This window comes from Acomys russatus, chromosome 5 (genome assembly GCF_903995435.1).
Source record: "Acomys russatus chromosome 5, mAcoRus1.1, whole genome shotgun sequence".
Taxonomy (NCBI): Eukaryota; Metazoa; Chordata; class Mammalia; order Rodentia; family Muridae; genus Acomys; species Acomys russatus.
This window is the reverse complement of record NC_067141.1, coordinates 2,711,567-2,739,302: the sequence shown is the minus strand read 5'-3', so window position 1 is coordinate 2,739,302 and position 27,736 is coordinate 2,711,567. Positions and strand designations below refer to the sequence as shown.

The following is a 27,736-nucleotide window of genomic DNA, read 5'->3' as shown; positions in this document are numbered from 1 at the left end:
AAAAAAAAAAAAAAAAAAGGAGAAAGAGAGAGAGATGTACATATATTTAATGTATATAAAGCTAAGGAAAGGGCAGTCTCATATGCAATAGAAATATCTATACAATTCATACAGTGGGCTGAGGGCAGAGGAAGAGGTTATAAACCCACACCCAAACATGTACAAAAATAACTTACACAGCAACCCCTTCAAGGGGGCAACTACTCACTGCCTAGCTCCCAGGGCCAGGGGCACTGAACAGTAGCGCCGGGAGGCCAGCAGCGCAGGCCCAGAGCTAGCAGACTAAAGGGGCACCAGTCCAAAGGAGAGACCTAGGAAGAGGCCTTGAGGCGATTGCAGGCAGAGCGTGAGCTCAGCAGCTTGTCTACCATAGTGCGGGCATAGCGCAGGCGGCTAGCCAGTTCCTTGCAGCAGCCATATTCCTCCAGGAGGCTCAGGCGGTATGTTCGGAAGTCCCTCTTCTCGTCGATGTAGGTCACCGCTGCCATCAGGGGACACAGGATAAGTTTGGTGTGGTCCTAGGAGAGAAGGAAGGAGTGAGCGAAGAGCTCAACTGGTGTCTGAGGTTAAGGCAAAGGAGAGGAAGGCACCAGCTGGTGAAAGGACAGCACTGTCACCCTGCCCAGCTGCCCCAAGTACAGCCTCTGCCCCTGCACACCTGGAAGAAATTAATCTGCACGGTGCCATTGCTGAGGTGCAGGATGATGGCGCTGCGTGTGCGGAACCACGTTCGCAGGTAGGGCAGCCGAGCCAGCTCGTCACCTTCCCGGGGTGTGATGTTGGCTCCTGCCTTTAGCAGGTGTTCGCTCATGTAATTGCGGAAATACTTGAGGAGAGTGATCTAGTTGGAAAGGTGGGGGAGGGGTTCCGGAATGAGGGCCCGACCCTGAGGCAGCCCCGGTACCCCACCACACTGTCCCTCAGCAGCCAGGACTCACCTTCTTCATCAAGGAGTTGGGGTGGGAGCTCACGGTGAGGTAGGACTCTGTGCCATCACGCTCTATGTACTGCAGGCTGTCCCCATCGTTGTAGAGGATGAGACGTGTGGAGTCATTAAAGAGCACCCCTACGCTGTTGTCACACAGCTGGTAACCTGGTGACAAGTGGAGGACTATCTCAGAAAGGCGGGAAGAGGTGGGCAAAGGCCATGGAGGAACTCAGTAGTACAGTGCTTGCCTACCATGCACAAGGGCCTGAATTCAGTTTTTGAATGGGAATGAAAACACACACACACACACACACACACACACACACACACACACACACACACCCAAAGGCCTCACCATCCCCTGCCCACCCCATATTCTGGAACACCTACCAAGGCCATACTTGTCCGAATAGTCCACCCACTTGCTGACCCAGAAGATAGGGATGCAAGCAGGATCCTCGGCCTCCTCTGGGATAGAAACAGAGAACTGGTTATGTCAGCCCCTTCCCCTGGCCTCTCATGCAGCCCTCCCCGGGGGGAGGGGGGTTACACTGGGCACCCCATGAAGCCTGAGGAGGAGCATGATAGCACAACCCTAGACATCCAAATGGAAGACTGCAGCCCAGGAAAAGAAAATCCCAGGCTGCCCGAGGAGTCCACACACCCCAAACCCAGGGATAAGGAGTGAGCAAAGTGTCTAGGCTGCTCTGTCATTAGCCCTGGGTCTGGTGGAAGCCCTAGTGCCCCAGATTAAAGTGATGAAGAAACTGAGCTGACCAGACAACTCCTTCAATGCCACAACCAACTCAGTGCACACAAGACCGTACTATAAAGACACCAACGTACTGGAAGAGATGTTACAGAGAGTTAAGTCAGGCTTGGAAATGCTGGCAGTGACACTGGGCACAAAGCCCTGAGGCTGGAGCTGATTTGAGTCTCTTGGGGGATTAATTCCCTGGGCAGAAAAGAGACACAGCATGTGCAACTATGCAGAGGTGGCCTATCAGCCTCTTACAAAATGAGATGGAGCCGAAGCAGGCAGAAGGCACACTGAGGAGGGCCGTGGGGGTCAGGCTAACTCATCTGATTTTGATCTATAGGAAATGGACAAAGCAAAGGCCAAATGGGGAGTGGGCCTGGACACTCTCTGCTCTCTGCTGGCTGAGACACCTGCCTTCTCCAGCCGTGCAGGGCCCTGTAGTACTTACCTTGCCGCACCAACCCTCGCTCTGAGGGCTTGGAGGCATTGACGCTGGTCAGCTGCTGTAGCATGTCACTAAGGTGGCCCTCGATGGCCTCATCTGTCTCCCGAACCACTGGTTCCTCTTTTTCCCGGGGACGGTCAGGCAAGGAGTTGTCTACGCCTGAGAAGGTAACATGGTCATTGGCCAAGCACGAAACTGGAGGAGGGAGGACAGTCCTGCCTGCCACAGTTAGCACTTTGCCCAGAGTACTCTTTAACTGTCACTGCTTTGGAGAAACTGAGTCATTACCAGGTTTGTGTGGCAGATATGTGGTGCTCACTGAGAGGCCAAAAAATTTTAGGTGCTCAGGCCTCTCCCACAACAGCCTGGCTTTCCAGGACAGCTACCATTGCTGTCAGTCAGGGAGGCGGCCTGAAGGCACAGCAACTCAGAGCTGCACCAATTCAAGCAAAATGTGAAGGGTGCCACGTGCACCCAAGAAGGTGGAAGGATGGGTGAAACCCAGCACGGCGCAGGATGGATTCTTTTAAAGCTTCAGCGGCTTTCCGCTGTAACCCTTTGCTCTGTGTGCTTACAGATAACCCAAGTCTAGTGACACACAGCATTAAGTTGGCCTATGGTAGCCAGGGGTACGCTAGTCACTCTTGCTGTCACTTTAAACTTGAACAAGTCATTTCCCCAAACCAGCATGTGGCATTTCCCCTGTGAAACAGGACATTTCTCTTACATTTTCAATTAACAAAAGAAACAAAACAAAAACCCCAAACAAGCCATGAAATTAAGTGTAAAATAAAATATTTAAGATCTGACTTTAAAACTAACCAAAAAGGGGGTTGGAGAGGTGGCTCGGTGGTTAAGAGAATTTGCTACTCCTGCCAAGGACCTGGATTTGGTTCCCAGAACCCATGTGGTGGCTTACAACCATGTGTAACTCCAGTTCCAAGGGGTCCAACACCATCTTCTGGCCTCTGTGGTCACCAAGCATGCATGTGGAGTACATAAATACATGCATACAAAACACTCATACTCAGTAATAACACATACACACACACACACACACACACACACACACACACCCTAGCAAAATTCATGCCTGTCCAAATGTAAGTATTGGGAATGTGAAAGGAGCACTCCAGGGACAACATTACATCTCTACCTTTGGGAGAGCTTGAAAAATGTCTATAGAACATTTTATTTTAATGCTACTTTATATATTAAAATGAAATGAAATAAAAATCCTTACAATAGCAGTATTTTAACCACCACCAAGATAGGAATCCCCAAGCCCAGCACCACAGGAGAGGAGAGCAGGAGGGAGGGGCTGGGCCACCGCTCAATCCCTACTTGATTAGTAGAGTGCTTGTCTAGCAAGAAGCCCTGAATTAGATTTTCAGCCCCTCATAAGCTGGCGTGGTGGTCCATGCCTGCCTGCAATGCTCGCACTCAGGAGGCAGAGGCAGAAGCTCAAGCTCGTCCCTGCCTACAGTGAGTTCCAAGCAGCCTGGGCCGCATGAGATACTGTCTCAGAAATTAAAAAGGAAAAACAAAAATTACAGCACTAATTGCTACAACCAAGACCCATATGTAGGTGCTAAAATTGGTAGGCAACAGTTAGAGGAAATGGTACAGTTTCGTTTTGTTTGTTCGAGACAGGGTTTCTCTGTGTAGTCTTTTTTTTTTTTTTTGGTTTTTCGAGACAGGGTCTCTCTGTGTAGCCTTGGCTATCCTAGACTCGCTTTATAGACCAGGCTGGCCTCTGCCTCCGCCCGAGTGCTGGGATTAAAGGTGTGTGCCACCACGCCCAGCTCCTCTGTGTAGTCTTAGCTGTCCTGGACTAGCTTTGTAGACCAGGCTGGCCTCAAACTCACATAGATTCACCTGCCTCTGCCTCCCAAGTGCTAGGATTAAAAGTGTGTGCCACCAAACCCGGCCGAAATGGTACAGTTTCAAACGGCTCCCTGCAAGATACTTCTCAGTTACTAAAGAAGAAATGTCTGCAGCAGAGACAGCCTTGTCTCTCTGACAACCGGAGAAGAGCAAAGGCCCCGTGCAGCATTCTTGCTCAGAATGCAGAAGCTCTACACAAGCCTGAGGAAGCATCAAATCCAATAGGAAATAAGCTCATGAGCACCATCTACAGTGCCAAGGTCACAAGACATAAGGAAGAGTCCAGAGACTTGCCACAGGCTGGAGGAGACTAAGGAGCCAAGCTCACTAATGCCACATGATACAGAACAAGGGGTGTTAATGGGGATCTGGAGTTTGCTGACAGGATTCTCTTGTGGCTGACATTTTAGTTTTGGTAGTTTTTCTATGGTTAAGAGAGATGCTGACAGTAGAGGAAGCCAGGCGAAGGGTACATGGATAGTCAGCTCTATTTTGTTTGTAACATTTTTTGTATAAACCTAAAATTATTTCAAAATATACCAACTCATTGAGTCAGGTTTGAGGCACGCCGTTGAAATCTCAGCACTTGGGAGTTCAAGGCCAGCCTGAACAACACAAAACACCAAAACCTAAACTAAACCATCCCACGTCATTTGCCTAAAAATGGCAATCTAACTGGAACAGATGAACTGAGATTTTTATATTAAATTGGTGATATATCCACACAGAAAAACAAAGCCCTTCAAGCTACCTCACAAAAATGACAACTCTTAACGATATATATTAAGGACGAATAAGACTACAATAATAATAATGCTGCTGCTGCTGCTGCTGCTGCTGCTAAGTGCAGTAGCACACTCCTATAAGCCCAGCACTGGGCAGGGTAAGGCAGGAGGATTTCAAACCTAAGGTCAGCCTTAGCTTCATAGTCTGTCTCAAAAAAAGAAAAGAAAGGGGTAGGGAGGAGCATTAAAAAACAAAAAACAAAGGAACAAAACCAAATACTGCTGCCAGGCTAAGTGGCTCACACCTTTGATGCTAACACTTGGGAAGCGGTGGCAGGTGATCTCTGTGTGTGAATTGGAGGCTAGCCTTGGCTATAGTTTGATATTGTCTCAAAAAACAGAAACACAGACTAACAGTCCTGAAATTGATGCTGGTGTTTGTCACATTTTTTTTTTCAAGAAACATAACAGTAAATTATTACCAGCAGAGGAAAGTTCGCTCAAGAGAAACACACAGGGGACTGACAATGCAGACATCAAAAGGGATATAAACAGACCAGGAAAGAGGGTCAAGTGCTTCTTGTTCATTCTACCTTTTTATAGCTTGGTTAATAATAAAGAAATATATTAAAACGTGAATCAGAAAAATTCTGACCTCTAAAGAGCTTTGGAAACAAAAGCTAACTGAACAAGGACAAGGAACCCAACTGTTTGAAAAAAAGACGCATACTTTAGAGCAAGAGTAAAATGGCAGACTGCTGGAGTCGGCTGGAGAGACATTTCAAAATTGAGATGTGCTGGTGCAAACCTGTTACCCTGGGACTCAGCAGAGCCCTAGGCAGGAGGACTGAACTCAAGAGCAGCCTGGGTGATGGTAGGAGAGACATTCACAAACACTCAAAGAACAAGGGTGCGCTGAGATTGAGGACCGAGGGTGGCTACTGCGTCACGCTCCATGTCATGGTCCCTGTACGCACTTGGAAACTTCCAGCAACAAACCATGCACGAGCAATCTCAGGGACTCTAAATAAAACTGCTTGCCTTGCTGTTCAGTCCATTTCCTCGTGGGGCTCAATGACTTGATTCAGTGTTTTTCCAGCCAAGACCCAGGGGCAGAAGGATCTGGGGACCAGACTCAAGGATAGGATCCAACTCTGGGAGCAGGCAGTAAGGCACGTGCACCCTGGAAATCTGGGCTCTCTGGGGACGGATCTTTACCTTTATTGAGAACTGTGAGAGGCTTCCTGCTGCTGCTGGGGTCCAGGCTGCTGGGAGCTATTGAGAACCTTGGTGGGATGGTGAGGCAAGTGATGGGGAGACGGGCGGGTATGTAGCCAGAAGTGAAGAACTCGTCATTGAGCAACTCGTGAATGGTGGGGCGGGCAGTGGGGTCTGTCTGAAGCATCTTCTGGATGAGGGAGGCGGCCACTGGGTTGATGTGCTGAGGGGAGAGGCAGAGCCTAAGTGAGATGACACAGTGGTGGACCCCAGCCAGCATTGGGTTGCTCCTGTCTCAAACATAACAGGCTCAGTAGCCCTTAAGTCCCACCAGGTGCTCCGCCTCCAGCTTTAGGAAGGCCCAATGTCACCCTATGGATGAGGGGGTTCATTTCCTGCCACTTGGCACTCAAGATTAACCTGGGATAACGTTTCCACCTTTGACCTTGCAAAGGGCATTTAGTTATTTACTACAGGGCACCTGAGGGCATAGGCCGACAGGTCCCAAGACCTGTGTTTAAATCCTAGTCCCACCCCCTTGATGATAAATAACCTGAGCTTTCTAAGGCCTACCAAGGCAGACCTATAAAATGGGGGTGGGGGGTACAATACCTAGAGCCCCACCAGGTGGGCTACCTGGTTTATGGAAAAAAACATAGCATGTCAGTCACCACATTAACACTATGATTATGTGCCTGGAACGTATTCCTGCACAAAAACACCTCAAGGTCTCTCTCTTCCCCTATCTCTCTATATAATTTGAATAGAGAAAGGGTTTTACTATGTAGCTAAGACTAGCCTGGAACTTGTAATCCTCCCGCCTCAGCCTTCCAAATGCTAGAACTACAGGTGTGTGTATATCTACTAATTAGGCCTTCCTCCCTCAGAGGAGGGAGGGCCTGGTCTGAGAATAACACATGGCCTCAGTGACAACACCAGGACCTATACTACAGCAGTCCAGTTTGCTCAAGCCAACCTGAGCTGCCTGCAGTGAGCTGACCTGTGACATATCCACTCTACATACAAGTCAAAGACACCAATTTGAAAGTGGTCATATGTCCCATGTGGACATAGTCCCTAGAAATGGGTTATTGCTTCAAATGGATTTATGCCATTAGTTGTAAAATTGGACATCATCGTGTCATTGGGAAGCCCAGTTCACAAGAGTCAGGCCATCTCCTGTTAAGCACAGCTTACTGGGCAGATATGGTCTATGTGCCAAGCCTAAGCATGTCTGCCCTACTCCCTTTGTCCCTGTGCTTAAGATCTCTTCAGGAAGAGTCTACAGACATGGGCTGGACAGGGGCTCAGTTGCTAGTGTTTGCTTACAAGCACAAAGCCAGCTCCCAGCACAGTGGAGCATGCCTATAACCTCAGCACTTGGGAGGCAGAGGCTGAATCTGGTGTGCCAACTCAACATGCAGTGAGTTCAAGGCCAGCCTTCAAACATACACAATTCTCTGTGGCTCTACTAGAGGTAGGACTGACTTGTCTCGTCCCCAGGATATAGCTGGGCTTAGAGAATAGCTTTGGGCTGAAACATAAAATAAATTAAGACAATAAGTGTTGTCATCACCTTGGGAATACTGTATTCATTTTTCTTGATCCGGAGGTAGGTCTCTTTTAGGCATGAGGTCTCAAAAGGTGGTTTTCCCACTAGCAAGGTATACCTGGAGGTATAAGGAGGGATTTTGCTCAAACTCCCAGGAAAGTCCAAATGCAGAAGTTACTGTCTCGCTAAAGGAAGGAGCTGTGCTGGATTCACCGGCTGGGAATGGCCAGGGATGATTTCCAAGTCTGCCCAGCTCCACAGCAACCAATGGCCAGGTCAATCCCTCAGAAGAACGTGGGTGACAATACCAAGGGGCCAGGGACCCCCAGAAGCCACCTTGGTGGGGTGTCTGCCTACCACCAGCCTGCCCACTGGCCTAATTCTCCCATCGGTGCTCATCAGTGCTTCCAAATAAAGCTTTGCTGAAAGTCAGGCAGGGACTGTGGTAAGCCAGGTTCAGGTCTGAGATTCTGAATTTCTAACAAGCCCTCAGGTGTGGATGGTTTGGGTCTGTGTATACTTTTAATAAGCAGCAAGGGGATGGAGGTGAAGGAAGAGAAAGACAGTAGGCCTTCCCTGGTCCCATAAGGCCAAGCTACAGGAACCCCACAGCCTACACCAGACTGCCTTGGAACTAGGGCTTCACACAGGGCAGCCTGTTCCCTAAATCAGCCTTCCTATAAGGCAGAAGGACCCACAGCGTAGCATCAACTGGGCGAAACGCCTCAGGAAGAAGCCCTGCTGAGCTCAAGTCCATTCCCAACTTACATGATGCACCCAATGGACCACACATCCACCTCAAAACTGTGTCCCTTCTTGCTCAGCACCTCGGGAGCTATGTAGTTAGGAGTGCCACACAAGGTCTTCTTTCGTTCCCCTTCATATTCCACTTTGGTGGCCAGGCCAAAATCCCCTGAGACAGAAGGAAGGAGAGAGGGTGTTCAGCTGCTAGGCCCAGTTGTGGTTGCAGACAGCTGCCCGACCACTGAGCACTCGTGCCTTGAGACTCCACAGCTTCAGGTCCCTGAGCATTCCCACTGTGCTGGCCCTGGCTGGCCTCCCACTGTCCTTCAGTTTAGATGGCAGGGTTAGGACAGTAAGACGGCTCAGTAGGTAAAGGTGCTTGCCTCCAAGACTGACGACCTGAGTGGATCCTGGGATCCACACAGTGGAAGCAGAGAACTGACCAAGTTAACCTCTGTTCCCACTCCTCACATAAATACATAAAACTTTAAACGCACAGGATAGCAGAATTGGATGTCCTGATGAATCAAGCAAATAATCTTCCGGACTGCTGCTGGGCAAGCATGAGAAAAGGTGACAAGGGTATAGGGACTGGCAAATCAGGCTCTCAAGGGGACAGGTGCTTTTCAGCTCAGCAAGGAGACAGCTGAAGGAATACTGTCTGCCTTGCTCCATAGCGTATGTCCAGATCTCCAGTTTAAAAAGGAAAATTGGCTGAAGGCTGGGCTCAGTGATAGGGGAGGCACGGTAGTATTTGGGGGAGGCACCCTCAAGTTCAAAACTACTGTGTTAAGGCACACAAAACAACGGATCAAAAGGCAAGACACAGCCTGTGGCCCCACTTGCCATTTCTGCACTAGAGCCATTAAAGAGGGCAGTGCCTCCATTTCCCACCCTCCCTCTGTCTTTCTGGCTCCCGTTCTCCCAGAGTCCCCCTCCTTGTCACCTCTTGTACTAGCACCGAGCACCGCAGGCCCAACACCTCACCTATTTTCACCTCCAGATCCTCGTTCAGGAAGAGGTTGCCCAGCTTAAGGTCCCTGTGAATGACCTGGTTGCGGTGCAGGTACTGGCAGCCCAGGACGATCTGCCGCAGGTAGTAGCGGGCCTCGGGCTCCGTCAGCGCTTTTCTCCTCTTGTGCAGCTCCAGGAGGGACTGAGCAGGAAGGAAGATATTACTGAAAGCCAAGGGGAAGGAAGGCCAGCTGGATGTGGCTAGAACTAGGCACTCGGGGGTGAATACAGTTCCTGGTAGTTCTGCCCATACGACCATTCACAGGAGCCTCTCCTTTTAACTCATGCCCTTACCCAGAATCTTCTTTGAACCCCACTCTCGATCCTCTATCTCTCCTGGTAGGAGACCACCGCCCCCTTTACCTGAAAGCTCTGACTCCAAACAGTCGGCCCACAGACCTTGCTCCACTCCGGAAGTTCGAGGTTCGTGGCACCCTTAGCCTGGGACCCTACGTTAGCCACACTAAGTATCCATTTCCTGCACCAACGCACAGCGGCACCTTCCCTAATAACAGTAGGGCCCACGCTTCGCTTCTCTTGAACCCCGGCCTTAGCGGTTCGGAGTGCCAAGCACCCTCGCTAAAAGCCTCTCCATGAAAGTTTGAAACCCAAGCACTCCTCTAATCCCCTCCAAGACCTCGGTGCCCCTTTGCCAGCAAGTTCTGGGTGTGGGCGCCCCAGCCCCGCGGCAGAAACACTCACCCTCCTGCGACAGAGCTCCAAAACCACAAACACAAAGTCACTGTCCTCGAAAAAGCCGTGGAAGCCTACGACATGTTGGTGTGCGAGGCTGCGGTGAATGGAGATCTCCATAGACATCTTCTCCCTCTGGTGAGGCTTAAGCAGCAGAGACTTAGGCACGATCTTGCCTGCGAACACCTCTTTTGTGTCTGCATCTGAGATCTCGAAGCATTTGGCGAAGCCTCCTTTACCCAGAAAGCGGCCTCGTACATACTGCCGCCGGCTACGGGGGTCCACTAGGACCTCCGGAATCTCTTTGGCCAGCGGGGCGGCCACTGGGGCACCGGGAGCTGCATCTCCCGGGACGCCGGCTTTCCCGAGGTCGGGTGGTGCTCGAGCCAGTTTTCCAGCTTTGGCCGCTGCATTCATCCTGCCGAAGTTGCTCCACGGACCTGGCCGGGCCGGTGCAGAGGGACTTGCTCTGCTCCGCCCCACCCCGAATTCAAACGCGGCGCTGGGAACGTTACAAGGGCCTGCGCGTTGCTGATTGGCCGCGGGGATTTAAAATACAAACCCGCCCAGCGCGCGGCACCATGGGAGTGCTCTACGGCGCAGCCGCCTTTAAACCCCGGTCTTGAGAGCTAGAAACGTGATAGGCAGGGACTTGAGGACAACGTGCACGTGAGATAGCCTGGGAAACCAGGAACGAGTGAATTACGCGGAGACCCCCAACCCCCGCCCCCAAGGGCGGTCCTGCTTTCTGCTCCTCTGCCAGGCTATGCTCATGTGGTTCACCTGCGCCTGCTCCAGGGGCTTCTAACTGTTAGGACCTAACTAACACCTTCCTCCACCCACCTGGCCTTCTAGAACTGAAACAATAGGCCAGCGGGTAACTTGGGAGCTCACGGCCTCCGCCGCCAACCGCTCTCTCTCCGGCTAGCTTAGCTTAAATAAAGCCAAACCTGAGCCAACTCAGAGCGCCTGGCAAGCAGACGCGTCTTACCGGAGCAGCCGACCCGCCCCGTTCGTTGCAATAGCTGCCCCAGGCCCTGAGTTGGAGCTTAAGCCTTCTCCTGAACAAACCGGGGGGGCAGCAGTCTATGGGGAACCTGGAAACTTTTCAGGAGGCAAAGAAAGGGGCGTGAGTTCAAGATTACAAGTGAGCCTAGGTCATCCTGCCGATCGAAAGGAAAAAAAACTTCCTAGGCATGCCCTGCCGGTCAAAAACCTTCAGGTGATTCCTACGCACTGTGAAATGTAAGACGCACCAGATATCTGGCTCCATGATGCAAGAAGGTTGCCTAGTTTATGAATCTGTGTCGCCCAAAGCCCCAAATAGAGAACACTAAATAGTCGGAGGTGGGGGATGGGTGGTTGGAAGAGTTCTTGCAAAGCGGCATGCCAAGACCAAGTATGCCCTGCGTGTAAGTGTTCTGTTTGGCCTTCATTAAAAAAAAAAAAAAAAAAAAAAAGCTGGGCGGTGATGGTGCACGCCTATAACTGCAGCACTTGGGAGGCAGAGGATGGCAGATCGCTGTGAGTTTGAGGTCAGCCTGGTCTACAGAGTGAGTGCCAGGACAGCCAAGGTTACACAGAGAAACCCTGTCTTGAAAAAAAAAGGAAAAAAAAAAAAAAAAAAGATTAACAACATGTAAAAAGAAGAGTGGCCACATAGTGCAAGTGCGGCGCTTTCCTTGAAAAAAGTATCAAATCTGACCACTGTTCCCAGACACCCGTTTGCCCACTTACCTGTCTGGCTTCTGTGGGCACTTTAGTGGTGCCTTCCATTAGAAGCTGTGTTTCCACTAGTTCACCCAGGAGGGTCTTATCAAGATCCCAGGAACTGGTCTTACTAAATGCTTTCTGAGTCATACCAAGCTTTATCTCAAAAACTTAAGTTAGACAGGGATGGGTGCACACCTTTAATCCCAGCGCTGCGGAAGCAGGCAGGCAGGCAGACCTCTGAATTCTAAGCCAGACACGTTATTACCATGGCCAGACAGACATAACGGCAACAGCATGGGGTGGGGATGTGGCAGGACGGGGCACCCTGGCGATGTAGATTCACTTCCCATGTGAACTGCCAGGGCACCAGCAAGTCTGCCAGCCTGGCACTCACGATGTCCCAGAAGCGTGCCTGTTTTATCAGGGAGAGGCAGCCTGGGGCAGAGGCTGGATTCTAACATAACATTTTCACAGACCCTAAGGTCTCCTGCATGCAAGCTGATCCCTCTACAACTGGACCAGACCATTGTAAGTTGTGTGTGTGTTCGTTCGTGTGAGTGCAGACCTTCACACATACATCAGAGACAGGCCCTGTCATTCCGCCTTGGCTGAGGCGGGCTCTCTGTTCACATCTGCTCACACAGCCATGCTTCTGTCCCCGCCTCCATCCCCTCTTGGAGGTGCTGGGAATACAGATGAATATGCTGCTGGCTTTGTGTGGGTTCTGGGGATTGCAACTCATAGCAGGGGCCATGCCCGAGGAGCCATCTCTCTCCAGCTCACCCTATCTATCTATCTATCTGTCTGTCTGTCTGTCTGTCTGTCTGTCTATCTATCTATCTATCTATCTATCTCTAATGCACCCTATCATCTATCTATCTATCTATCTATTTATCTATCTATCTAAAGACAGTGTCTTGCTAAGCTGCCTAGATAGGTTTTGGAATTGGCCCTCCCGCTTCATCCTCTATAGTGGCGATATTACAGGGTATGCCATCACTCTTGGCTTATTTGAACTTTTCATTGAAATGTGGTATGTTTATCGGAAAAAAAAATGGTCTGGTTATATTTGCACACCCAATGAATTTCCACTATCTGGTCACAGGCTGTATAGATTATCTAGACTGAAAAAGGAGACACTACCAACATCCCCTGGTGACTGCTGTTGGGTCCCAGGAACCAACTCTAATAAGTAGAAACTCAGCTATTCTAGTCACAGGACTGGGCAGATGTCAGTTTTAGCCACTGAGGTTTGTTACCGTAAAAGGTTACAAAGCAGAAGCAATATAAAAGGCGGAGTGGGGCAAGGTCAGAGCACAGCAGACACAGCAGCTCTGGGTAGTAAGTCAGTGTTCTACCAACCGGCTATTTCCCCAGCCCCTCCCCAGGTCTTCCATCAGCAACCTGGCTTGAAGCTCTTGTATAGCAAAAGCCATTGTGGGCCAGATCCACTGCAAAAGCATGTGCCCAGAGCTGCTGCAGTAGCAGAGCGTAATGCTTCTGGCCACATGGCTTGAAGACTTAAGTGTGGTCCCTGGGATGGTGGAAGGAGAGAACTGACTCCTACAGGTTGTTCTCTGACTTCCACAGTGCATCACCAAATAAACATGATAAAAAAAGGTTTTATTTTGAGACAGGGTCTTACTATATAGCCCCATTTGGCCTGGAACTCACAGGGGTTTTGCCTCCCGAGTCCTGGTATTAAAAGTTTGTGGAACAGCAGGGCCTGGTGGTGTACGCCTTTTATCCCAGCACTTGGAGGCAGAGGCAGGCAGATCACTGTGAGTTCGAGGCTAGCCTGGTCTACAAAGTGAGTCCAGGTCAGCGAAGGCTAACACAGAGAAACCCTGTCTTGAAAAACCAACCAACCAAACAAACAAACAAAACAACAACAATAAAAAGCTTGTGCAGACCAACCCACACAATTATGCCTGGGGTTCATGGTGTCTGGATTTAGCCAGACATAAAAATGTGTTAGAGACAGTTTCTGTGGTGACTCACACTGGTGGGTGAGGGGAAGGTGGTATAGATGCCCGCTGGGACTGAGACACTGTCAGGACAGTTAGGGTCACATACTGAAGTCAAACCCTGGGGACCCTATGGAAAGAAAGGGTTTACCATATTAGGGTACCCTAAGCAGAACATATGCTCATCAGACAGTCTAGACCAATGGTTCTCAACTTTCCTATTGCTGTAGCCCTTTAATACAGTTCCTCATGTTGTGGTGACCCCCAACTTTACATTTATTTTGTTGTTACTTCATAATTATAATTTTGCTAGTTATTAATCAAATTGTAAATATCTGATATGCAGCCCCCGTATGGGTCGTGACCCACAGGTTGAAAACTGCTAGTCTAAACTGTCAAGGCCCATAGCATAGCTCCCCATCATGAGGACCCTGCCATGTTTCCTGTCCTGACTCAAAGCCCCTGGACCTCATGGTCCTGAAGTCTCCTTGGGATGTGAGTTGAGGACAGTTTCACTCATTGGTGATCTGCGTGTCCATGCTTGGCAGGTAGGTCTTCTGCATAAGAGCACTAGAGCTGGGTTTGATGTCTGGCTCAAATACGTGAAAAGGTGGTACTGGGAGTTTTCCTCCAGGAAGCAGACAGTTCTTCTGGGAACAGTCAAGGAAATAGAGCTCGGGCTCCCAGCCCAGGCTTTTACTCCTCCAGTGTCACAGAATCACTGGGCTCATTCAGCTAGCCCAACTTTTCATTTAAAAAAAATCATCTCTTAGCTTTTAGTCTTGAAGGGGGTTCTATGTAAAAGACACAAAAACCTTTTTTCAAATTAGTATTTTTATGCAATGTAGCCAGAAAAAATATGCTCCGGAACTGGTTATGGACTGAACTGTGTCCCCGAATTCCTATGGCTATATTTGGAGACAGACCTTGAAAACAATGCTTAAGTTAAAAAGAAATTGTTGGGGCCAATGAGGTAATGGCACTTGCCACTAAGCCTGGTGACCTGAGTTAGAGCCTATTTGTGAAAGTTGAGTGTGCTTCCACACTTGTGTTCACACACACACAGTTTTTTTTTAATACTAAGATGGCAGTGTTAGGGTAATTGTAAACCTAACAAAACTATATCGTCGTAAAGGAAATTAGGACATAGAGGGACAAGTGAGGACACACCAAGGAGGCAGCTGTCTGCCTGCCAGCACTTTGCTCCGGGACATGCAGCCTCTGGAGCCAGAGGAACGCTACTTTCCATTGGGTAAGCCCCGGCTTGTGGTGTTTTGTTATAAGCCAAGCAAACTAATAAAGGATGAAATCTTGAATTTTCAAAAATTTAAAGCTGGCTTCCCTTACTTTTTTTTCTCCTTTGTCCCAATCATCTGTTCACTGAGCATCCTAGGAAAGACCAGCCCTGACAGACAGCTCTATTTGAATCAATACCCTATTTTTTTAAATGGTTTCTCTTTATTTTTTATGTGCATTGGTGTTTTGCTTGCATGTATGTCTGTGTGAGGGTATTGAATCCCCTGGAAGTGGAGTTACAGACAGTTGTGAGCTGCCGTGAGGGTGCTGGGGATTGGACCCAGGTCCTCTGGAGGAACAGTCCGTGCTCTTAACCAGTGGGCCATCTCTCCAGCCCCATCAATGGCCTGTCTCACTGAGGTTTATAATCTGTGAGAAAATTTGGGAAGATAGACATCAGTCTACTGAGGAAAGCTGCAGAAAAATGAGCCCACTGCAGGAAGACAATCTCTAAAGAAGAGGCAGACTCTGCTCTGTCCAAAGCACGTGGAGGGTCACAGTCTCTGGGATGGGTCCTCCCTACACCTTGCAGCTTCCACAGGGATAACAAGTGAGAGATGCATTAACCTCTGCATTAAAGACAAGGCTGATTGGCAGCTCGATCTCAGCGGGTGTTGGGGGTTGTTCTGGTGCTTCTAATGTATTTAATTGTTAGTTATTCACACACACACACACCAAGATTTGGTTATAACCCAGACAAGCACATTCTCACATACACCAAGTGATGCTATGTGACTTTGCTCCCCAATTATCCCTGATTGGTGAATAAAATTGCCTGTGACTGGGCAAAAGAGAGGTAGGTGGGGCTTAGGTTCCCAGACTTAGGGTCTGAGAGGGACATTGAGGTTGGAGGAGAAGGAACAGTTGTAGCGAGAGGAGAAAAGAAAAGATGTTGGCTCTGTTTCTTAACAATTAGACTTTATTATACAGTCCAACAATCCTATACAAGAAGGAAAAAGGGTTAAAGGGAAACAAGAGTAAATCTTCCAGTATCTGTTCCACGGGACAGATCCCCAGGTGTCTCTGGCCTGCATGCTGGTCTGGCTTGTAAGCTGGTCTCTGCCCAAATCCATGTGCGATCCTGCTCCAAAAGATGCAGCCTTCTCCTCCCTCCTCCACCTGCGTCTCTCTCAGGCCATGCAATGGCTGGTCTGGGTCAGGATCCCTGCCCCCATAGATGTTCGATCAGAACCACAATAGGTCGGCTGGAGTCCCCCGGTCCACTTCATGAATTCCAGACCCAGGATGGCTCCATTCAGTCTATCCGTGGTGTTTCCAAGGGGGAAAGCCTGCCAAGACTGCTTTCCCCTGGGACAAAGCTTACAATCCTTCCCACAGACAGAGCGAGGAGACAAATGTCACAGGAAGAGTTAGGAAGCCAGGAAGAAGGAAGATGCTATGGGACAGAATGGACCATGAGCACGTGGCCATGAGGGCAGACTGAAGGAACAGCAGCAGCCCAGACAGGAGTGATTAAAGGAAATAACATGGGGTGTGTAGCTGGGAAACAGCAGAACAGCCTAGAAGGCTGACATCTTCCTAGCTCCAGTCCTTTAAAGCTTATAAAATAAATTATAGTCTCTCTCTGGGTCTATGTTTGGGAACTAGCTGGGGTAGAGAAGCTGTCTAAAGTCAAGCAACATGTGTGTCCCTTCAGAGACCAAGCCCTTTCCTGGAGGCATTTACCCAAGTCAGACAGATAGCAAGCCTCTAGGATGCCTTCAGGGCTGTGAGCTCTACAGAGAGGTCCTGACCCTCCAGGGTTCAGAGTGGAGGGCTTGTTCATCCATCTGTCTCCTTCCAGGTAAGCCTGGCTTGGATTGGGACTGAACAGCTCCATATTCCACTCCAAAGGACAGGACAGGCTTCTTTGTGCCTTGCCTGTCATAAGAGTCCTGATGTATCCACTCCAAAGTATGCACCTTCAGACTAGAAAATAACCAGCTTTCAGAGATCAGATGTGTGAATTCCACAAGTGCTCATTAATGACTTAACCTCATTATCCAAATGTGCATTTCAAGCCAGAGAAAGCCTTTCACCTTTCTTTCTGTGGTTTCTCTTTCCAGAGGGTCCAGTCATAGTAAAAGATACAAACACCTGCCCTGGCTCCCATACCCCCAAAACTTAAATTTCCTATCAGCCAACCAAGGCAGAAGACAAGAAATTGTAACTACCAGTTGCTAGGAATCAAACCCAGGCAAGACCTTGGGCATGCTAGAAAAACACTATGTCATCACCCTTATAATTTTTGTAGCTTTTTTCTGACTGGGATGAATGGCACTGATGAAATTGTAATTAGTCTGGGCATGGTGGCATATGCTCATAATCCTATCACTCAGGAAGGCAGGAGGCAGGAGGATTATGAGTTCAAGGCCAGCATGAACAGCATAGAAAGTTCCAGATAGCTTGACTGGAGAAGACCTTATCCTTTAAAACAAAAAAACAAAAAAACAAAAAAAAAACCAAACAAACCAAACAAACAAACAAACACAAAAACAGGGGGTGGGGAGTGGGGGGTGATACCCTGAGTTCCATTCCTTGAACCCAGTTAAGAAGATTGGATGCAGTAATGGTACATGTTTGGAATCCCAACACTCCTAGAGATGAGATTCTCACCTAAACTCTAGGGCCAGGTAGCCCAGAGTACATATCAGAGCAGCAGAGAGAGTCCTTCATAAGGTGGAGGGTGAGAACCTACCTATTAACATTATTCTGACATTCACATACTTGAGCATGGGTGTGCACAGACATGTGCACACAGACACACTTTTTTATCTCCCTCCCTTTCTCCCTCCCGCCCCCAGCACTTGGTCCAGGAATGGTGGTGCACGACTTTAATCCCAGCACTAAGGAGGCAGAGGCAGGTGGATCTCTATGAGTTCAAGGCCAGCCTGGTCTACATACCAAGTTCTACAACATCCAGGGCTATAGAGAAAGACCCAGTCTCAAAGAAAAAAAAAAAAAAAAAAAAAAAAAAAGCCTGGGGCAGAAGACTGCGACCTCGCTCAGTGGTAGTGTTTATACAGGCCCTGGCTGTGAATTAGGAAGTGACCAATGAAGTTCTTGAGAAGAATCTGTGAGTACATGCAAGGCTTAAGGCACACAGTCATCAGTTATTATCCAAATAAAAATACTATGCCAAGTCCACACATCTCAAAATCCCAATAGGCTTTTTCCATTCCTGGGCTTCTCATATGTTGTTTTATTATTTTTTGCAATAGGGTGCCTTGTAGTCTAGACTGGCCTTGACCTTGCTTTGTAGCCATGGGTGACCTTCAAGTCCTGATCATCCTGTCTCCGTGTCCCAGGTGCTGGGATTATAGGCACGCAGCACACACCTGGCTCCCTGTTTAGTTCTTCCCGCTTCTCTGGCCCTTATTCGTCCGTGGAGAATCAGAAAGGGCACCCCAGACAGCCACAGCTGAAATGGATACAGCTGAAAAAAGACAACATGGTAGGGCCAGGAAGAGCCAACGGCTACATTCAGACCCAAAAGTGGAACACAAGGGGTGTAGCTTTCAATTCTGTCTCTTTTCTTGGATGGCTCAGGGGCATGATGTTTCATGAATTTGGGGATAAAGTTCACACAACTGTCTTCATTATGGCCTGGAGCCATAATGAAAGTGGGAAGACCCAGCATAAGCAAAGCCGTCAAGAGAGTCAATAATGGAGCAGCAGCAGCTGCAGCGCTCAAAGCCAAGTGCTTTGGCTTTCTTCTCCCCCTGCAGTGTTGGGTACCATGCTCAGGGCTTTGAATACACTGAGCCAACCGCTTTTGCCACCCAGGACATGGGAACAGCTGCATTCAAGATGGACTTTGCACCCAGATAACAGCTGGCTTTGATTCTGCTCAGCCAATTGTCTGGGGTGTAGCACTGGGCAAATTTACTCTACTTCCATGATAATTAGCTTCCTCCTCTATAAAATAAGTTGTGAAAATCCCTACTTTATCGACAGTTGAGAGGATTAAGTGTTTTCTAATGAGTACCTGGCATTCCATAGATGCAGAACAAGAATGATTTTTTTTCTCCATTTCTTTTTATTTTGTGGTGACCTGATTATAAAGGTAAGATGTGCTTAATCTTATTTTAAATCTAAAACACGTGTCAAAATGCTGTGCCTTTAATCACAGGGGCTCTGCTCGGGGTCTTTCACTTTCTGAAGACAGTTCTAGCTGCTGTCTCCACCTTCTTTGCATGTGTGAAGGAACTAAAATCCTCAAGGCCACCCTGCCCACCTTCCTGTTTTACAGATGCCAGATTTGACGTTCCATGGGGGTGAAATAACAGGGCTAGTACGTGGCAAAGTGGGAGCTGCCATGCCCACCGCCAGCACCCAAGCTTCACCATGACGACTGCCAAACCAAGGCCTCCTGCGGTGACTCTGGGTTGTTTCATGACTCTCTTCCCTGACTAAGCCCTAGGAGCAGGGAAGGCTGCAGTGCAGGGCCTGGTTCTCTGTGTAGGCTCAGTTACATATCTGTAAGTGAACAGGTGGGTGGCTGGCGCTGTCTTCTGCTTCACCACTTGTGGTCAGGGTCCCACCTTCCTATGCAAACAGACAACAAGCACACAAGCTGTGAGGAGCACAACGCTGTGGCAAGGCTTCTGTGTCCCAGTGAGCATGGGCCTATGGCAACTTGTCCAAGGCGACAGGGCAATTGGCGAGACTAGAACTAAACAGCCAGGCTCTAAGACATGCCCCAGCATCACCAGTACCATTTTAACAGCTACCCTAGAAGACCAGCCAGCTGACCTATAGAAGCCAGTTTGTCCTGGAGGGTGGCTGATGCTGGCTGGAACATGGTTGAAAAACTCTCTTTGGGCTCCTACAGGCCAGGGGTGATATGTCAAGAAAGACCTTCCTAATTGCCAGGACCTCTGCATTATGGCTAATGTTCTAAGGATGTGTTAAGTAGGGTGAATAGTTGTCTGATTAATTTCAAACCTGCCATAGTCTAGAGGCATCAGTGACTAAGAATGGAACTGCAGCCTTGGGTCCTAAGAGACCTGGTTGATGTAGAAGTTCATTCAGAAGCCACCACCCATCCCAGCCAACCACGAAGGCTCTGGATGACTGTGGAAAACAGAATGGGTCAACAGCACCTCACAGGTAAACACTTTAACCTTGTTCCCAGTCCCTGAGGCCCAGCAGTGTGAGACTTACCTGGGCTGGAGTGGGGATGGGAAGAGTACAGCTCACATCCAAGTGAGCACCTACTAAGTGCTGCATAGCCCAGGAGCTCACTCTGAGTTCCTCAGCACAAGACACAGAGGCATGTAACTAGACTCCTACCAAGATAGCTGGCTAGCGACACAAGGGAGCAGTTCCAGACAGGAAGGCATCCTTGAAACAGCTCTTTGTTGACCACATCTACCTGAGCTAAGCATCTTTCTCTTTGCCCCTAATCTGGGCCTAGATCCTCCTTCAAGGCCCTTAAAATTTGTCCTCTAAGACCATAAATAATGAGAGAGTGGGTTAATTGTGTTTTGGGGTGGGCAGGGGGAAGTGAAGAGACTAGGGGTTGAGAGTTAATGGCCAGTGGCTATGTAAAGTGAGTGAAACTATTACTGAAGGGATACATATGTCTGGACAAGAGAGGTCATCAGGGTCTAGTGCCTGGATTTCAGTTTCCTAGCTACAGTGAGCCTGGATACCTCCCTGGCCTGGACCAATGAGAACCAAATCTAGGTGGTTTTCAGTAAAGGAGAGCTCTTTCTACCAATACCAAAAGCTGTGGGTGTCACACTATGGTATCTAAAAGTAAGTCAGGCATAGGGGCACACTCCTTTAATCCCAGCACTCAGGAGACAGAGGCAGGTAGACTTCTAGGAGCAGCCTGGTCTACATATATAGTAAGTTCCATGACAGCCAGGACTACATAGAGACTCTGTCTCAAAAAATAAATAAATAAATAAAATTTAAAAATAAAAAATAGAAAGAAAAGAAAAAGAAAAAGAAAGAAAGAAAGAAAGAAAGAAAGAACCAAGTAAACAAACACAGAGGAGCCACCTCAAAAGGAAAACAGAGGCAGGAGCTGGAGAGACACTGGTCCTCCATCACACTGTTTGGTCTTGAATCCAGCCCAAAGCCCAATTGAGGCCTGGTTTTCTCAGCAGCATAAACCAAACTCCTTCCAGCTGGAAAGGTCTTTCCCATCTACCTTCCCTTATAGTATTCCAAAATGTAGAGTTTTTCTTCTCTGGAATTATAATTGCCTGGTAACTGGCTGTCCCTCGGGTGAGAGCCACCATGGTGAGAGCCACCATGGAGACAGAGTCCAGCTGGCCTTTCCTAGGATACAGGCCCCTGACAGTTAGCGCACTTACAAATATTATCAAGACACAATTACAAACTTGTACTGTCTATAGTAGAGACTGTTTTTGTCTTCTCAACACCTTGATTTGGCAAACGGACTCCATTCTTCCCACTAGGGGGGATGAAGGATTAACCCTGACTGGGTTAATCACAGGGCCAAACACCATTGGCCACAGTCACTGACCCAGAAGGACACAGGCCTCACAGTATAAACCACAGCACTTTCTTTGGGATTTGCCAGGCTAAAACTGGAGTGCCACTGGGATGCACTGGTAGAACTCAGGAGCTGTAATCTGTCATGTCCCAAAAATACAGAGAACGCTCACTTGCACAGGAAAAACAAATGAACAAACAAAAAGCAAATACAGAGGTCTGTTTAAGGCTGCTTACTGTCTACGAATATCCATTTTCCTTAATATCAGAAACCCCTTTCTAGCCTAGGTCACAGTGAGACCCCATCTAAACACACACACACACACACACACACACACACACACACACACACACACACATCTGCACTGCTAGGGGACTGTGATGCCTGTTCTTGGTTGTCTACGTGACTATATCTGGAATGAACTAAAACCCAAATGGCTGGGCACATCTGTGAGGGATTTTTTTTTTCTTAATTAAATCATTTAAAGTGAGAAGACCCACTTCTAATATGGATCTTTGAGGTGAGAAGACACACCCTTAATCTGGACCACATTTTATGCTGGCAGCCTTTATAAAGGACATGGGAGGAGGAAGCCTGCTCTCTCTCTACCTGGTTGCTCTCACTCTCACTGTCAAGTCCATTTCTTCGATGGCATTGGAGCCTACTTCCTCAGGATTCCAGTGTACACTGAAGACCAGCCAAGACAGACATCCAGCCCCACAGACTAAACAGCAACTGGATCCTTGGACTTTCTGCTGGTAGACATCCATTGTTCAACTACCTGGAAGCCATTCTAATAATCTTTCTCAGTCTCTATCTGTCTGTCTGTCTGTCTGTCTGTCTGTCTGTCTGTCTCTCTCTCTCTCTGTGTGTGTGTGTCTGTCTCTCTCTGTGTGTATAACAAAATACACATAACTTTATATATAAAGTTCTGTTCCTCTAGAGAACCCTGACTAATTCAGATTTTGGTAGCAAAAGTGGTTCTAGGGGATGGAGAGATGGCTCAGTTTCTGCTCTTCCAGAGGACCCCAGGTTCAATTCCCAGTACCCACATGTCCGCTCACAACTGTCTGTAACTCCTGTTCCTGGGGACCCTACACCCTCACACAGGTATACTAAATAAATAATTTTTTTACAAAGTGGTTCTAGAACAACAGAAGTATAAGAATGATTTTTAAAAAAATGTCTGGATTAGGCCTTCCAATTGGCCAACACCAATACTTACTGTAGCCTCTCCAGTTACTGATGCCTCTCCTGGAAGCTCAGAGAGTACTGCAATTCCACAGTGTGAACTATTTTATAAACTTAAGGTGACAAATGCATTTGATTACCCTGATTCACCAATTGTGAGAGGCGATGGGGGACTCCTAGTACAAAGTTTTTGATAATTTGTAGGAAAATGACGGTGCTGGTCAGTTGCTCTTAGCATCTCTGGACAAACTGACAAAAGAAAAGAATGAGCTCAGGCATAAAACTGCCCAGCTCCAGATTCACACAAACAGTCTAGAGGTTTCTAAGCATGTTCTGGAAGAGATTCTTCTCTCCAACGACCACAAATCAAGTTTCAGAAAATTAAACCAACTGAGTATGGTGGCACATGCCTTTAACCCCAGCACTGGGGAGCAGAAGCAGGTGGATCTCTGTGAGTTTGAGGCTAACCTAGTCTACAAAGTGAGTTCAGGACAGCCAAGGCTACACAGAGGAACCCTGTCGGGGGTGGGGGCGGGGGAGAAGAGTACAGGATAATGGTAGAAGGAACATAAAACGGGATCAGGCTGAGTTTATTGATATGGGCCCACTGAGTAGAGAGATTCTAGGTTTAATATGAAAGTTCACACAGGAGCCAGAGGGGTCAAGGACACCGTAAGAAAACAGCTTACAGAATCAACTAATCAGGGCTCATGGAAACCCACAGAGACGGATCTGACAGTCAGGGAGCCTGTACAGCCTGAGCTAGTTCTCTGCATATGTTATGACTGTGTAGGTTGGTGTTCTTGGGGGGCTACAAACAGTGGCAGCAAGCACTGTCGCTCTTTTGTCTGCTTTTGGGATGGACCCTTTTCCTCCTGCTGGGTGCTGCATCCAGGCTTGATATGAGGGTTTGTGTTCTCTTATTGCAACTTGATATGCCATGTTTGGCTGATGTCCCTGGGAGGCCTGCTCTTTTCTGAAGGGAAACAGCAGATGGGGGGGGGGCGGAATCTTAGGGAGAGGGGCAGTGGAGAGGGGGAGGGACTGGAAGAGGGGAGGGAGGGAAAATTTTGGTCAGGATGTAATATCTGAGAGAAAAAAAAAAAAGAGTGTAAGGTAATAAAACGTAAATCTGGACCAGGTTGAGGTTTTTGTTTTTGTTTTTGTTTTTGTTTTTTTTTTTTTTTTCAGAACAGCATCTCTCTGTGTAGCCCTGGCTTTCCTGAACTCACTTTGTAGACCAGGCTGGCCTTGAACTCACAGCGATCCACCTACCTCTGCCTCCCAAGCACTGAGATTAAAGGCAAGAGTCACTATGCCCAGCTCAGGCTGAGTTTATTGATATGGGCCCACTGAGTAGAAATTCTAGGTTTTCTATGGGAGTTCATACAGTCTTTTAAAAGGTGTCAAAAGATTATTTGAATAATTGGCTGAAACATTTGTCAGAAGATAGCCTACTGAAAAGGAGTTGGGGATGCCTGATACCCTTGGCTTAGTGTTGGTGAAGTGATTTTAGGGTTCAGGGAAATTGCAATGCTACAGTGGGCACGCTGTGTAAAACTCAATCCTCCACAATGGGACCACCCAGAAGATGTGCCCTTCACTAATCCTATAAGACGCAAAATGGTGCGAGAGGCACCACCTCATTTGAAGAGCTTTATTGTCCCCCTTTTCCTTGTGCCAGACCTTAGGGTCAGAGATGCTGTTGGTCATTTGGATTAATTAAATGCAATGGATTTAACTGGGCCCCAAAGTAGCAAGGGCCAGGTGGCAGTACTGAGTCCCCAAAGGCACGGTAATCAAAATGATCAAAATGGGCAACACAGACAAAGCAACATCCATCATGGGTAGCAAAGTGAATTTTATAGTGGCATGACTCACATAGACCCTTGGTACTGGCTAATCAATCATGGTGTTTCCAGGCATGAAATAGATAAGCCTACTGACTTTTTCTTGGATCTATCTAAGCAGAAAAATTCATAAATGAATGAGAGAAAAGCTACACTGGGTTGTGGCAAAAGGGACTGGAAGCCTGTGAACCAATTTCCAGACTTGAGCCAGTTTGCATACCCGGAAGGCTTTGAATGAAGGTCAGCTCCATTCCCCTGAGGAAGGGACCTTGATAAAATTCCTACGGGTTTCACTGTTGGCCTTTCTCCAGTCCTTCAGAAGGGAAACGTCACACTCAGGAAAAAGAAACAATCAGACTTCCAGGGGTCTGTTGGATACTGGCTCTGAATTGATGCTGATTCCAGAAACCCCTAAGAACCATTGTGATGCTCCAGTTAAAGTTGGGGCTTATGGAGATCAGGTGACTAATGGAGTTCTGACTGAAGTCAGAGTCACAATAGGTCCCTGAATTCAGCCCGTGGTTATTTCTGCAGTCCCAGAATGTATAATCGATATAGATATACTTAGAAGTTAGCAGCATTCTCACATTGTGTCCCTGACCTGTCAAGTGAGGGCTGTTATGGTTGGAAAGGCTAAATGAGAGCCTTTAGAGTTGCCTCTGCCAGGGAAAATAATGAATCAAAACCAGTATCACATCCCAGGAGGAATGGCAGAAACTAGTGTCATCATCAAGGACTTGAAAGATGCAAGGGGTGGTGGTTCCCCCACATCTTCCTCTATCTGGCCAGTGCAAAAGACAGATGGAGTGTGGAGAATGACAGTTGACTATCGAAAACTCCATCAAGTAGTGACTCTAAGTGCAGCTGCTGTACCAGATGCGCTGTCCTTACTTGAGCAGATTAACACATTTCCTGGTACCTGATATGCAGCTGTTAATCAAGTGTACTGTCTGGTTTTGTGTCAGCTCTACATGAGGTAGAGCCATCAGAAATGAAGGAGCTTCAGTTGCCTTCATGGAATTCAGCTGTAGGGCATTTTCTCAATTAGTGATCCATGGGGGAGGGCCCAGTGCATTGTGGGTGGTGCCGTCCCTGAGCTGGTGGCTCTGGGTTCTATGGCAGGCGGAGCAAGCCAGTAAGCAGCACCCTCCATAGCCTCTGCACCAGCTCCTGCCTCCCATTTGAGGTCCTGCCCTAACTTCCTTTGGTGATAAACAGCAATGTGGAAGTGTAAACTGAATAACCCCATTCCTCCCCAACTTGGTTTTTTTTGGTTGTGATATTTCATAGCAGCATAGAAACCCTGACTAAAACATCTAGCAAATGCCTTTTTCTCAGTACCTGTCCATAAAGGCCACCAGAAGCAACTTGCTCCATTAACTTAGATTGAAGAGATCTTGATCATCTGTCTCTTCCATAGAATAATATCGCATTAGTTCACCGTATTGACAACATTGTGCTGATTGGTGCAACTCAACAAGAGGAAGCAAGCACTTCTGACTTGTTGGTATCAGAGGATGGGAGATTAATCCAAGCAAAATTCAAGGGCTTCTACTTCACTGAAATTCTTGAGGGTCCAGTGGCGTGGGTCACACAGAGATATTCCTTCTAAGTACAGGTTATTGCACCTGGCCCCTCCCACCACCAAGAAAGAAGCAAAATCTGCTGGTGGGCCTGTTTAGATTCTAGAGACAGCACATCCCTCACTTGGGTGTGTCGCTATGGTCCTTATACCAGCGAGGCCTAGAACAGAAGGTGCAAGCTGTTCTATCCCTTGGATCACATAATTCAGAAGACTCAATGGTGCTTGAGGTGTCACTGACAGAGAGGTATGTTTTTTGGGACCTTTGGCAGGCTCTAGAAGTGAGATTCTGGAGCAAAGCTCTACCATATTTGCTGACAACTCTTCTCCCTTTGAAAGGCAGCTCTTAGCCAGGCATGGTGGCACACACCTGTAATCCCAGCACTTGGGAGGCAGAGGCAGGTGGATGGTTGTGAGTTTGAGGCCAGGACAGCCAAGGCTACAGAGAAATTTTGTCTTTAAAAGCCAAGATAGATAGATAGATAGATAGATAGATAGATAGATAGATAGATAGAGGTAAGAAGGGAGAGAGAGAGAGGCGGGGGTGGGGGGAAGCTCTTTGCTACTCTGCCTTAATAGAAACTGAATGTTTGACAATGGGCCACCAACGTACTATTCAACCCGAGCTGCCCATCATGAGCTGGGTGTCGTCTGATCCACAGTGATGGTTTGAATAGGTATGACCCCAATGGGGCCAATAGGGAGTGGCACTATTAGGGGGTTGGTCTTGTTGGATTAGGTGTGGCTTTGTTGGAGGAAGAGTGTCACTGCGGAGTCCAGCTTTGAGGTATTATATGCTTAAGCTATGCCTAATGTGGCAGTCCCCTTCTGCTGTGTGAGGATTAAGATACAGAACTCTCAGCTACATCTCCAGCACCATGTCTATAGGGTTGGTGAAGATCTTTTCCCAGTCTGTAGGCTGCCGCTTTGTTCTGTTGACAGTTTCTTCTGTCTTACAGAAGCTTCTCACTCTCATGAGGTCCCATTTATTAGTTGTTGACCTTAGAGCCTGGGCTGTTAAGGTTCTGTTCAGAAAGTTGTCTCCTGTGCCAATGTGTTCCAGGCTCTTCCCCACTTTTTCTTCTGATTTAGTGCCTCTAGTTTTATGTTGAGGTCTTTAATCCACTCGGACTTGAGTTTGGTGCATGGTGATAAATATGGATCTACTTGCCTTTTACTACATGTAGACATCCAGTTAGACCAGCACCATTTGTTGAAGATGCTATCCTTTTTCCATTGAATATATTTGGCTTCTTTGCCAAAAATCAAGTGTCCATATGTGTGTGGATTTATTTCTGGGTCTTCAATTCGATTCCATTGGTCAACCAGCCTATTGCTGTGCCAGTACTGTGCACTTTTAATTACTGTTGCTCTATAGTACAGCTTGAGATAAGGTATGGAGATTCCCCCAGAGGATCTTTTATTGTACAGGATTGTTTAGCTATTCTGGGTTTTTTGTTTCTCCATATGAAGTTGAGAATTGATCTTTCAATGTCTTTAAAAAATTGTATAGGCATTTTGATAGGGATGGCATTGAATCTGTAAATTGCTTTTGGTATATACTTACTTATAATTGGAAACTAGCCCAACAGGGATGTCCCCTGAAAGTCTACATTTAGCAGGAGATTGGGATAGCTGCTGGGACTTCCTACTGGGGCTCCAGGTGAGAGAGGTATGGGAGAATGGGGAAACAGAAGGA

General features: G+C 47.9%; 1 protein-coding gene across 1 annotated transcript; it reads right to left on the bottom strand.

Moving 5' to 3' along the window:
• Positions 1-7: 7 nt before the first annotated feature.
• Positions 8-10,519, bottom strand: Plk1 (polo like kinase 1). Its single transcript, XM_051145176.1, has 10 exons — positions 9,976-10,519; positions 9,247-9,415; positions 8,284-8,428; positions 7,540-7,633; positions 5,964-6,186; positions 2,137-2,292; positions 1,319-1,396; positions 939-1,093; positions 659-841; positions 8-518 (listed from the first exon to the last, which is right to left on the bottom strand). Exons 1-10 carry the CDS (start codon positions 10,381-10,383, stop codon positions 312-314), a joined length of 1,818 nt encoding a protein of 605 aa, XP_051001133.1. The 5' UTR covers positions 10,384-10,519; the 3' UTR covers positions 8-311.
• Between the last annotated feature and the right edge of the window lie 17,217 nt (positions 10,520-27,736).